The sequence below is a fragment of the Etheostoma spectabile genome, chromosome 2, assembly GCF_008692095.1.
Source record: "Etheostoma spectabile isolate EspeVRDwgs_2016 chromosome 2, UIUC_Espe_1.0, whole genome shotgun sequence".
NCBI lineage: Eukaryota > Metazoa > Chordata > Actinopteri > Perciformes > Percidae > Etheostoma > Etheostoma spectabile.
Genome location: NC_045734.1, coordinates 2,792,192 through 2,805,312, shown reverse-complemented (window position 1 = coordinate 2,805,312; position 13,121 = coordinate 2,792,192). Strand labels below are relative to the sequence as shown.

The window sequence follows — 13,121 nt, the reverse complement described above, 5'->3', positions numbered from 1 at the left end:
ACTTGTAGTTGGTTACCAGTTGGGGGTTCATCAGTCCAGTTTTTGGGTGCCTTCCTTCCCTTACCCCAACCTTCAGACCCAAACCAGAACATTTGGCATTCAGCTGTGTTTAAGATTCAGTTTGGAAAATTCAGTTTCTATACGATTTTTTTTTTTTTTTTAACGAGCAAATCCAAATTATGGTTTGGCTGCTATACAGTTAATAAGACTGATAGAACTGAGCTGATGACTGTTCTCCTTATGCTATTCTAAGTGCCCTTAAGACATGACAGCCCGGCATTTTCTTCCTTATCTAAAAATGTCAGCACGGTGAATGAATGTAGCTCGTTTGATAAGTTGTGTAAGTTGTCTTTTCTCGTTCCAACGTTATTTGCACTTGGTCTTCTTCTGCTCAGCAGATGCTTACTTCCAGCTAGAGCCCATGAATCTTTGCAAAAAAAAGTAGAGCGTTGGAACACTAAGTCTGTGTATTTTGTGAACTGTCTCACTGTGAAGTTTGACCAAAACCCAGCTCGTCAGCTCTGGTCCAGTTTTCTTAATCATGTTTGCGTATCTCCTCTTTCCTATTTGCTTCATAATGACCTCGCATACTCAAATACTACTACTACTACTACTACTACTACTACTACTTACAAATTCACCAGCCATGTACAAGATGTTTTTTGCAGTGTTGACTCTCTTTGACATGTTTCTTTACTTTTTAAAATGTGAAATCTTTCAGGGAACACTACAAAAAAATTCCTTCATCTGTCTTTGAGCAAGTTGTCGTTATGATTAATAGTTTTCAAACAATAAAACCTTACTGGATGAGAACAAAGTGTCTCAATATTGGATTTTTTTTAATGTGTACATGGTGATGTGGTAAAAGTATGATTGAAACGGCTATTTAATGTTTTTAATAATTTGCATTTATCACAATTATGAATACAATTTTTAGAATAAGAATAATTTAATTTTATATGGCCAGGGCTGTTATTCAGCGACTCCCTGTCTTAGCTGCTTGTTGCTTTGATTGTATACTGTGACATGCCATGAATATTGTGCCAATTATATTGTAGGTGCAACACACCCACTTCCTGTAGAAAACTTCATTTCCTGAAGAATCCCTGTGCCATGTTCCTGCTCCTGTGCCTTCAGTCTAAATATTAGAAGAAAGATTTGAATAATCTTAAATCCATCTTATCCAGAAGTAACCGGACTGTTTTCTGTGGAAGCAGGTCCTGCTCAACAAGTTGGAGGAAGGGAGGGGGGACCTTGCTCACCAGTTTCTTTTCTTTCTAAATTCCCTTGATTGTCAAACCAGATTTGTGTTGGCTTTTTAATTGGAGCGCAGTTTAAAGCAGTCACTCGGAGAAAGGGGTTAAGACTAATCCTAGATTAAAATGCTTGTTTTAGGGTGTCCTGGTGGCTCATGGGGCTGGGATTGTTGGTGGCAATCCAGAGACGTTTACTAACGACATAAAATTGTCATGTAAATTGAAATAATTGAACGTTGTGTGGAGAACGTCTTCATAAATGTCCATATAGGGTTTATCCTAGTCTTAAAATCAAGAGTTAAGGCATTTTTTGTATTCAAATGTAGTGCTCATAAACAAATTGTCTCCCAAGAGTAAGAGTGCTCACCACACTCTATCTCAAAACTTTCAAAGTGCCGTGTTTTCCACTTTTTTCTATAAGGATTACACCAGCAGAGGGAGCATGAACTGGGCAGGTAGTCTCCTGTAGCTTCTTCCCTGAGCCTGTGGTGACTGTAGACCGTGCAGTGATAGACACCTGGTCAAGGTAAGAGCAATTTACACAAAACACCACGGCAAAGCCCTGAGTAAACCAGGATCAGGGCTGCAAGTGCCTTGTGCTCACTGTAAGGTAAATTGGAAAATAGTCTACATGAGCTCTAATCCTAGTTTTGCATAAGGGGATTCAACTTGGGCTGCAACAACATCTCTTAATCTGGCAATTACCTTTACCCAAAGTTAAGTGCATGAAATGTCAACACATCCATCACAAGTTTCCAGAACCCATTGTGATTTCCTTAAATGTCTGACAAACAGTCCAAAACAGGAAGATATTCAATTTCCAATTATTTGATACACAGAAAAGCAGCAAATCCTCATATCTGATGAGCTAGAACAAGTCAATATTTGGCATCTTTTGTTTGATTACATCACAAATGGTGTAATTGATTATCAAAATAGTTGCAGTTCTATTTTCTGTGTTTTTACAAATCAATTAACTGATGAAATTGTTTCAGCACTAAAATACACAGTTGAGGTCCGTGTGTAGGAGGGGGTTTGGTCTCTTTAAAGAGAGAACATCCTTTGATAGAAAAATGCAATACTCAAATTTCTGTTACATCATACAACAGTCATGCTTCATATGGTGCCAGGCTTCTAATGGAGTTTGAATTATTCATTTACATGCGCTTGAAGCTCATTTGTACTCAAATATTCTGAGCTGTTGTAATGTGTCAACTTATATTCTATGCTGTATTTAACATCTCAGCCACTACTTCCTGTCCTCCTGTCATTCAGAGTCTATGCCCGATCTGCTCACAGCTGTGAAGATCTTGGCCGGCTCCACAGTGGAGATTGCAGCAGTGTCTGTTGGTGACAAGAGTCTGGTGAAAGCTGTCCGGGAAATGGAGGACAGTGGAAGTTTGGACTCCACACCAGAGGTGGTGGGGCCAGAAGTCCTGGAAGCAATCGCAGAGGTGGTAGCTGAAGAAGCGGCCGAAGAGGCGGCAGTTGTAGTGGCTGAGGAGGAGCTGAAGTCTGCAGAAGCTGGTGTTGATGCAGAAGATGCAGAAGCTCCAGCTGCGGAACAGCTGGTTAAAGAAGACACATCTGCTCCTGTAGCAGCAGAGGAGACAGAGGCGGTGGCTGCATCTCAGTCTGAAGAACCTACAACTTCAGCCCCGACAACGGAGGAGCTGTGTGAGGATGAGTGTGAAGATCAGGCTGTCCCCTCCACAGGTGCCTCGCCTGAAGATGCTGCTCCCGCTGAGGAAGCCACACCAGAGAAGGAGGCCACCACCACCGCTGCTGCTGATCCAGCAGATGAGACATCAGCAGGTGAGAGGTTCCCTGCGGCTGAGACATCCGTTGAGGCAGCAGCTGAAACGTCCGCAGACGAAACACGTGGTGAAGCTCCAGTTGTTGTGGACACGACTCAGCTGGCTGCAGCCTCCTCCGGGTCGGACCTGGAGGTCCTTTCAGCTGCTGACGCAGAGTCTACGTCAGAGGTTGCAGCACATGAGGCCAAGCTTTGCCACGCCTGCCGCTCTGCTCCATCAGCAGCGGAGGTGGGGGTGCCACCTGCTGCTATGGCCATGGAGGAAGCTGTGGATGGAACACAAGAAGTCCAGGAGGAAGTGTCACTGGAGGATGGACAAAGTAAGAACATACTGTATGAACAGACAGTTAAAAGCTTTTTGAATGCCCCATGCCTACTTTAGTATTACCTATAATTCTGCATATTAGAGCCACTTGTTGTTTTGGTAAAGGGAATGACATAGTAGTACAGAATAAAAGCCTCTGCATTGCCCCCAAGGCTAAAGTAAGATAAATCATACACAAAGTTTTAAGCTTGTGTCCACCTGTCAGACAATACATATTATACTTACATAATTGTCAATAATAAGTAGGGTGAGAAAAGGCTGCTCTCAGATCAGATTTTTATTATCGTTTTGCCCAATAGACAAAATAGTCTGACATCACAAATCATTGTGTGGGCAAAAGAGGGACCATTTCAGACGCTAGATGACAACATGATACATCTTTGTCACAGCAGACGTACTGACACGTGAAACTAATGATAGTGACATTCCATTTAGGTGCTTATTGACATGGCTTAATCATACACTTAAAATGGATCTGAGCCATTTTTAATGTTTTCCATTCCACTTTTGCTTTTCATGCTTTGAGGAACTGTGACTGAACTAAGGGCGCGGACTTGGATTTGTATGTTTGAATATATAACATACAACATCACCTAAAAAAAACATCAAGAACTAGATCCTTCTTTAATAAAGGTTTTGGAGTGGCTACAGGAGCCACTGTCCACTTCTCCCAGAGTCAGTGTGGAGGTGGGCAGGTTCTTCGGTTGACTTTTAACAGGTTTCCTTTGTTGTGAGCTGACATTTATCTTTAAAGATGACAGCTGCAGGAAAGTCCTACACCGAGCAGGGGTTGTAGCCTGTTCAGGGCTCTGTCCACTGATCATGGTCGCTGACCGAACATTGACTTGGCAACAACTCCCCCTCCCTACATCTGCATATAAAAGGGCCTTATTAATTGGAAAGCTCTCAGATTCTAAATTCGTAATTGGTGGTTCTCGAATAAGGACCACCTAATTAACTTACCTGTTGTCCTGGGGTTGAATGTGACCCATTTTTAAAGTTTTTTATATCAGAAATATGTGTTTCATTCTAACAAATTTTCTCAAAATAGCATGGATGTTTAGTTGCAAGGCAAAATGAACGATCAGTTGAATTTCAGGTGTTATTTAATTTTATAGTATTTGACAGTCTGTGATCATCCAATAACATATGTTCCTCTGCTCTTACCTAGTCAAAATAATTCAGAATTTCATTTTGTTTAACTAAGAAATTCGGCATAATTTCACGTGACCAAGAATTCCAAAGATCTGTGTAAAAGTAGTGGCAATAGTTGTGTTAGTTGTGTATATACTAGTGGTAGTAAACAAAAAGAAGCGCTTAGCTGAATGAAAAGTTAGAAAAAGGACCAAAAACATAGAAAAAAAGCAATACAAATGTCAAGAAAGTTAAGGTAGGGTTAAACCTACCTGAAAACATATAGACTGAGCTTGCATCATATGTAAAAAAAAAAAGATTTTAATACATTTTAATTGTTATATCGTATGGGCATATCATTATTACGACACAATAAAGAACACAATGGGGCTACATTTATTGCAGTTCTATTTTACTATTGAAATAAAATTATATACGGTATATACAGTATATATATATATATATATATATAATCTGAGTCTTCCCTGTATTAGGCTCTGACCACATGTATTTCTGCCTATATCCACAGACCCCAGGGTGTCTATCTGGAGTGTAAAAAGCTGCTCAGTGATGTAATAGTACAGTTAAGAAGGTAAACTGTCCAAAGCAGCACAGCTAGAAGCACAGCTGTCTGTGTAGAGCTAGAGACAGAGTAGAATGGACATCTTCAGGATAGGTTACAGATGCTCAGCTCATGAGGCCAGTGGCTCATATACAGTATTATTACACTTTTCTTTGTTCTCTGTTGAAGTCCTGCTGCCTATGTCCATTCTACTTATTTAAACTCTAGGATATGAACTGTATGTTGCAAAGTGACATAGTCATACACTAAACATGTGCATTTTTACCATACAAAACTGGTGGTGTTGTGTTTTTTTTCAGCCCCAGAGACTATGGTGGTGGTGACAAGCCAGTTATGACATGACAGACGGTGGGCCTTCCACAACACTCTCTCATCTGTCAACCGAGCCAGGACGGCTGATGTAAACAACACGAGGACAACTCACCACTGGTTTTACTAGCCATGTGTCCTTTTTAAATGTTCCCAGTTAGCTAAATTATCCTTTTTGAAATGTTACCAGTTTTTCATTGTTTCCCATCTGTTTTTGATCAATCTTTCTTAGCCTTTGTGAAATGATTGCCATTCTGTCACTTGTCCTCTAGGTGCCCCTGTTGCAAAGCTTTTCATGTCCAGTTGAATGGGACACAACGTTAGATTGTAGTCATTTCTCTTGAAGTAGGGAGTAGAAGGAGTTTGTTGTTCATGTAATGTTGTGATAAACTGATTTTCATATATTTGCTTTTTAAAAGGTGATATCAATAGTATATCCATAATTTAATGCATATATAGTATCCATTTTATAGTGTTGTTTTTAATGTTTTACCTTCTACAACAAGATAAATCATATTCAAGTTCCAGCTAGTATAAATTCATTTTGAACCCTCACTTAGTCGATTATATTCAACAGTAACATTATCTATGAGTTGTATAAATAGTTGTCGGTGGACTGCACGAACGATCATATATTTACTATATATCAAAACAACTTATTAAAAAATTAGTATATCAACATTTATTTAGCTAATAACGATGTCCCTGTTGTCATGATAATGTGCGTACATAGACACTTTCAATAAAGTGAAGTATTGACAACTAAACTCAGTTTTGCTGTGCATACAATTATTTGTGTGTCCATTATTAATCGACATGGTAATGCACTATGCTACTGTGGTAAATTGTAGTGCACTAACCACTTGGTGGAGACAGTGTTATTTGATCATTTGTCTAAGGGTATGGATATAAGCTTTTTTCCCAGGAGGTTTTTTGGAATAACTAGTGACCATGTGACCATGTTTTCCGAAATCAAAAAAAGCAAAACAATAAATTCCTAATAAAGCGAGATATTTATCCTTTATAACTGATGGGACAGGGGAGTATTTAGATTTATTTATTTTTTTACTTGAAATTAAACAAATCAAACTGAAATGGATGAGTTTGTTACATGAATATATGGGGTTCATTATTTTCTTTTTTCATGTAATGTAAGGTTTATTATGGTGATTAGTCTCCAGAGGAGCAGATCGGTCCTGGCCAAGCGGAGAGTAACAGACTTCAGTCTCCAGAGGAGCAGACCGTCCTGGCCAAGCGGAGAGTAACAGACTTCAGTCAGTCTCCAGAGGAGCAGACCGTCCTGAACAGGCGGTAACTGTCCCACATGAACCACCAAGAACACTGAGGTTTTCAGTACCCGTCTGCCTGTGGGCTCCTCAACATGAACACAGCTAACGTTAACGCTGAGTTAGCTAGCGTTAGCAGCGGGACTCCAGCCTGATACTCGACAGCAGCAGCGGCGGGATCAGAGCAGAGCCGTCCGGGGCGAAGAGGAGGAGAGTTGTCTCTGGTTGTCACCACAGACACACACACACACACACAGCACACTCTCATTAGCCAGCCTGCTAACGTCATGTAGCTAGCGTCCGCCTGTCAACTAAGTTGGTTACCAGCAAGGAGTAAGCAGAATTTAACGGTATGTGAGCTGAGCAAACAATTAGCCAGCAATAGCCACATGGTTTGTTGTGTTTCTTTTCTGACAGCTTGTTTTTCCACAATGCTAACTTAGCTAGCTAACGTTAGCCAAGTTATTGCCAATGCTCTGTTTCAATTCAGTTTGCTTCTTGTGTTCGACGTATTCTCAAAAATGACGGTTCTTGAAATGCGTTAGAGTTTATTGACCAGCTCGGCATATAATGTAAAATAATACATGTAAATGATGCAAGCGCTGGCTTATAATTCATTGATAAGGCTGGCGAAGAGCAAAGGTATCATTGCAACATTGAATTCCCCCCCCCGTGTACATGCCTGACATCTCTCTGTTGTCTTTCACGTCTTTCATTTGTAAGCATTGCAAACAGAAAGCCAGCTGTGGGATTTGGTAACTTTGATTTTGGATCTAACCTCACTGCTTTCTATGTGTCAGAGGTATTACCACCAGCTAGCAAGCCATTGTGTCAACACACTGAACCTACATTGGCTTTAAGTAGCATTGCAAGTGAGAGTATATTATTGTAACCCTGCTGTGTGATGTAACATTAGTATCAGGTGGTGATAAGTAGGCCATTGATGCTGGTGGCGTGCTGGAAACACTGTTCTTTTTATTTGTAGCTTTTGCAAATTTCTCATTGCTTATTGCAAAATTCGAATAGAACATAACCGATTTAAGGATTTAACCGTCTAGTACTATTTTTTTTTCATATCATTTTGTTTATTTTAAAAAGTGTAGTTTGGAATATTTGGAACGTTTTTTTCTTTCTTGTCGATGTTTTAACAAGTCGCTTAGTATACAAAATGTCAGAAATGGAGCTAATCATAATCAAATGATTGTTTAAAACGCAAACTCAAACATTCAACTTGTGTTTGATGGATAAAAAAACCCAATACTTTCCCCTGGTAATTTCCCCAGCACCACTCTCTACCTCTCTACCGCTCTTTGACCACACTGTAAAGTAGCATCATGTAATGTCCTTGTGGAGCACAGTGGGCTTTTTCTCAGCTACTGGACGTTATGCTTTAGTGGCAGTTATTAATTGTGTGTGGTGAAGTAGTGTTGTTTAGTTCACAAAGGCCAGGGGCCTGGACCCGCTGTGTCCAGTGTGAACTGTACAGGCTACTGAAGTGTGTGTGTGTGTGTGTGTGTGTGTGTGTGTGTGTGTGTGTGTGTGTGGGTGTGTGGGAATCAAATCCTGAGTCATGGTTGCCATTTCAGTTGCTCGTTGTGTACTACTGGGTCTGTGCATGTGTGTGTTGGTGGAGGGCAACGCACAAGGCAGGGCGTTGTATCTTTACTAGCAGCCCCAGTTACTTGGAACAAAAGCTCTGTTGTTGAAAGATCATGTGACTGTGTGTGTGTGTGTGTGTGTTTCACCCTTGTCATGTGATCTGAGCTCAGGGCAGGGTCTGAGAAGTGCTGACTCGCTTTGAGAGGTTTCGTCCACCCAGGCAGACAGCGAGCGAGCAGGCAGGCAGGCAGGCAGGCAGACAGAGGAGATGGACGGCCCAGTGGATGGATGGATGTCAGACAGACAGAGAGGAGGTGTGGGAGAAAGTCAGAGACAGGCAGAGAGAGAGAAAGGTGCCAAAAAGTCCTTTTGTGTTCCTGTACTTCGACAAGAAAGCATCATTCTTTCATTCTCCTCTTTGTGGATTTTTTAACAGCAGCCAAGTAAAGATGCAAGACTGCATTTTGACTCACATCGACCTTTCTGTGGCAAGGCAAGTTTGGACAGTTTTCCCTTTTTTTAGTCTTGATGCGTTTGTTGGGATTTCACAGTGGGCAAAGTTGTCCTGTCATGATGACTCTGTATTTTGTAAAGTCATGAGACTGCTACTGACTCACCATGAACCACAACAACATTTGTTAAAGAATCAAGCTACTCGTGTGCTTCCACCCTCGGAATCAAAGGCTAAAAGTGGACTGGATTTGACGCATTTGAGACATGTAGCTGTAGCTCTTATCCAGGATATACTTTCATTGCAGCAGAAATATATTCAATTCCTGGAATACCAACATGACTAGTAGCTATTTTTTTAGAAGTGAAAAGGTCACATTGACTGCTTTTGGCTTTATTAAAGTATTAATTCATTTTCATTAACATGACTTTAACGTATTTGCTGGTTGTTTTTGTAATTAACTAGTGTGTCGCAATGGTAATATTGCAGCCTCTTGACTCATTTATGTTTGAGCTCAGAAGCGACCAGGCAGCCACGTGTCTGCAGTCATCCAACCGGTCCTGTAATACCTGTTTGACTCAATTCAACCTGAAGTCCTGCTTGAGAGACTCAACTCCTACCAGCTCTTGTTGTGGTGTGTGTGTGTGTTGTGTGTGTGTGTGTGTTGTGTGTGTGTGTGTGTGTGTGGTTGTGTGTGTTGTGTGTGTGGGTGTGTGTGTGTGGGTGGTGGTTGTGTGTGTGTGGTGTGTGTGTGTGGTGTGTGGTTGTGGTGTGTGTGTGTTGTGTGTGTGTGTGTGTGTGGTGTGTGGTGTGTGTGTGTGTGTGTGGTTGTTGTGTGTGTGTGTGTGTGTGTGCGTGCGTGCATTAAGTATTTGCACATGCACACACATATTGATTCTCTGCCTGCAGTGTGCACGTTTGCCATCTAAAGGCAAATCTTTTATACGTTGTTTTTAAATGGCCACACTTGAAGCTGGGGGAAAAGCCTGCCATCACAGAGAGGATAGAAAATGGGAGGAATCGGACCAGTAGGAATAATGATACACACTTTCAGACAGCTTCTCCTCATTTAATGTGTTGAAAAACAATGGAAGTAGAGAACTTGCAGTGAGAATTTCAAACCCCCAGTTTACCTGATCAATCCGTCTCCATTAGTTATGCACAGCACATATGCAGTTTGTGGCTGGTTGACCATTAAAATTCATTTCAAAACAAGGGCTCTTGATTTTAGACTGAAGTAGATAGTTTAATTGCTAGTATTTCTAGCTGGTAAATGTGGAATTGGCTGGCTGAAATGACAACTGTCGTTATTAGACCTTTATCAGCTGTTGCTAGCTAAAAAAATTAAGCTAGTTACAGCCGTAAGACGGGAAATGTCTCCAGCTGTTATGCTTTAAACGTGAAAAGCTGTAGAATGATCTTAAATACGCACTTGATGGCTACATACATATGTCCATATCATGCCAAAGCTTCATGTCCTACACAAAAATCAGCATCCTCACCAGTTCATGATCCATGTAGAAGAGCGTTGTTCATGTATTGCAGGGTGGAGGTAGTCAGTCCCAGTATTACAAGTTAAATGTAAGACATGTCTTATTCTGACATGACACTGTTAGGTTGCTCAGTAAGGATGAACCAATCTGCCTTTTTAACACCGAATCCGATGCCTGGGCTTTGTGTATCTGTCGATGTATTGCACTTTGCAGTACTACCACCACCTCTTGAAACATTTACTTTGCAGACATTTCAAACAGCCGACGATCTAAATGGCGTGGCAAGCGTGAAATATCTCCCCACGTCCGCCTCTTTGACTCACTCCATGTTGTGCAACAGTTAACTAAACTCTTCCAGCATGCGACACATGTGCCGCTGACTAATGATGTAGGATGTGCTGCAATGGAGGGAAAAAATAAAAAATTGGATTGGCCCGTGTATCTGTTAATTTTTCTGATCCAGTTATTTTGTCAATGTCAGGGCTGATATCCGATCTTAATATCAGATTGGTGCACCCCTATTGCTTTGGTTACATACTTGGAAAATTGAGACAGGTTGGATTTATGCTTTATAGATTGTATTTTCAAGCAATATGTTTCACTTTTAATACTAAAATGGCCAAAAAAGACACATCTCTCTATATTCAGAATATCGGTCTGAATACCATCCCACACGCTGCTGTTCCATGTTGTAAACAATATATCAAATCCCAGTAGGTCGGTGGCCAAGTAAGCTCTTTAAAAACTGAGTAAAGGCAGAGCAGGTGGAGCATCAGTTTAACCAGCGTCATGCAGTTTTTGTATATTTGTTGGCATTCCCTTTGTCTTACATCCTGTTGTCACCCCGCAGAGCAGCACCGAACAGGGACTGAGGGCCCTGTGGTTCTTAGCAACTGTTACCATGGCTCCAGTCTGCCCTGCCTAGATCTCACACTGGACACTGTGTGCGTGTTTAAGGAACTCACTTGGCTTCTTGTCAGTATATCTCTTCCTGTAATAGCAGACAGGCACTTCCTGCAGAACAAAGCTAGAATGGAAAAGATGGAAGAGATACAGGAGATCCTGGCCTTTTATGAAACCTGTGTCTAAAGTTGGGACAGACGGAGGAAGGTTCAGACTGGTTGCATTTAAGCCAGGTGATTTTTCATTTTAAAAAGCTTCATGGTGATTTAAAAAAAATTTGACATTGTTGGGAGAAACATGCAACGTGGGCTTTGCAGGACAGGATTAAAGCCCAGGGTCAGCTAGACAACAACAACTCTGGAGGTGGTAGGCATTCCTTGTTGTGACCAAGGACACAGCGCAGGGATAACATATGGAAATAGACAGACTTCTGTCATCATCAAACTCACCAAAAAATTCAGTTTGGACCAAATCTGCATCACAGACTTTATGTTAAACCAAGTTTTGTTTACCCAGTGTGTCTTCTCACTCCAGGGGCCTTTATTCACCGAACTGGGTGGGTCCACCAGACAGAGGTGCGGTGGCTAATCACTGGCTGTGACTGCGGATCCCTGAGGAGCATGAGTCATGGCCTCAGTGGTGCTGGTCGACGCTGGGGGGACGGTGGTGGAGTATGTCGCAGCTGAAGAGGACCCCCAGCAGGTGGGTCAGAGGCAAGCAAGAGTGAAGCCCGATTCATGCTCCTGCATTAAGCCCGCGCCACGGGTACACACGTAGGTGCGTGTAGATACGGACCCTACGCAGTAGCTGGATGTGTACAAATAAATGTAACTACACGTTGCGGCGACACAGACCGCAACAGCTGTGATTGGTCCGTTTGGCCGTGGCTTGGTAGCGTTGCGTTCCCTCCTACTCATTTCCACCGCCACTCTCTCACTCGCTCTACCACACACTCCCCAGCATACACACATGCCGGCTCTGCTATTCTCTTAAAGAGATACGCTAGAATGAGTATGAACCTCAGGCCACTTACATAGACTACGGCGTAAGCTCTGTGTAGAGAAGCAGACAGTTCACAACAGAATCTTGCCTTCTTTTCTCATATCTGTCTTATTTCACTTATTGAAAACCTTTTTTTTTGACTGCCTTGCTCTCTTTCAAACCGCAATCCCTTTCCCCGGCAGGAGGGAGAGTGTGAGGTGGACTTGGAGTTTGAAGGGGAGCTAGAAGGCGAGTGTGAAGCTGAGGAGGCCTATGAAGAAGTACAGGACAGAGAAGAGGCTGAGGATTACCCAGCAGTCATAGTGGAGGAGGTACCCGGCGCCAGCATGGCCGACGAGCAAGGTTACTTCGCCCAGGTGTTTGTGTGCGATGACGAGGCCTACCTGATGCAGGAAGTGGGTGACGAGCAGGAGGTGGAGACAGAAGGGGAGCCAGGTGAGACATAAATATTCCTGTATTCATCGGAAATTGGACGTAATGTCACCTCATATTGTTCCTTTTGGTATTGTTGGTTAGTGCATCAGATGACCCACTCCGTTACCCAACCCTGATATTTTTCCCAAGGTGCTGAGAAATGTGTCTCCTGTTTGTTTGTTTTTCTGTATCCTGTTACCATTGTTGGTGCTCAGATCCCATTTCCTCTGGGTCATGGCGGATTATAAGAAAAAGAGATTTTTTTTTTTTTGCCTGCTGTTGTACCATTTACTTTTGTGGGCTGCATGTTTCAGAAACAAGACATTAGTTCTAGAATTGAGAGATTTCTGATCATTTATAATTTTGCTTTGACCAACAGGTTGATAGGTTAAGCTTGCTATAGTCTATTTTGACGCAATCCACTTCCAAGATAGTTCAGGTATCGCCAGAAATTCGGCCAGATGTCCCTCATTTTGGCCAGATGTCTGTCCAGGTGTCTGCAGTGTAAATCCAGACAGCTAGCTAGACTATCTGTCCAATCGGAGATTTC

General features: G+C 42.0%; 2 protein-coding genes across 9 annotated transcripts in view; both read left to right on the top strand.

Moving 5' to 3' along the window:
* The window catches only part of LOC116695934 (fibrous sheath CABYR-binding protein), a 16,290-nt gene extending 10,105 nt beyond the window's left edge, over window positions 1-6,185 (top strand). Inside the window, exons 6-8 of one of the 2 annotated variants that reach the window (XM_032526489.1) lie at window positions 2,532-3,392; window positions 5,061-5,123; window positions 5,414-6,185. In XM_032526489.1, coding sequence (XP_032382380.1) covers window positions 2,532-3,392; window positions 5,061-5,107 — 908 coding nt within the window. In that variant the 3' untranslated portion in view covers window positions 5,108-5,123; window positions 5,414-6,185. The remainder of the gene's footprint in view (window positions 1-2,531; window positions 3,393-5,060; window positions 5,124-5,413) is intronic. The other variant, XM_032526480.1, reaches the window with a different exon arrangement.
* Window positions 6,186-6,655: 470 nt separating this feature from the next.
* The window catches only part of LOC116695805 (ETS-related transcription factor Elf-2), a 16,995-nt gene continuing 10,529 nt past the window's right edge, over window positions 6,656-13,121 (top strand). For 4 of the 7 annotated variants that reach the window (XR_004333556.1, XM_032526322.1, XM_032526313.1 and 1 more), the window contains exons 1-3: window positions 6,656-7,059; window positions 11,690-11,857; window positions 12,340-12,592. Coding sequence is in view for 6 of the 7 variants with exons in the window: in XM_032526322.1 (XP_032382213.1) it covers window positions 11,783-11,857; window positions 12,340-12,592 (328 nt within the window). In the remaining variant the exon portion in view is untranslated. Of the gene's footprint in view, window positions 7,060-8,522; window positions 8,802-11,102; window positions 11,389-11,689; window positions 11,858-12,339; window positions 12,593-13,121 lie in introns of those variants that run through there. The other 3 variants (XM_032526305.1, XM_032526291.1, XM_032526299.1) reach the window with 3 other exon arrangements.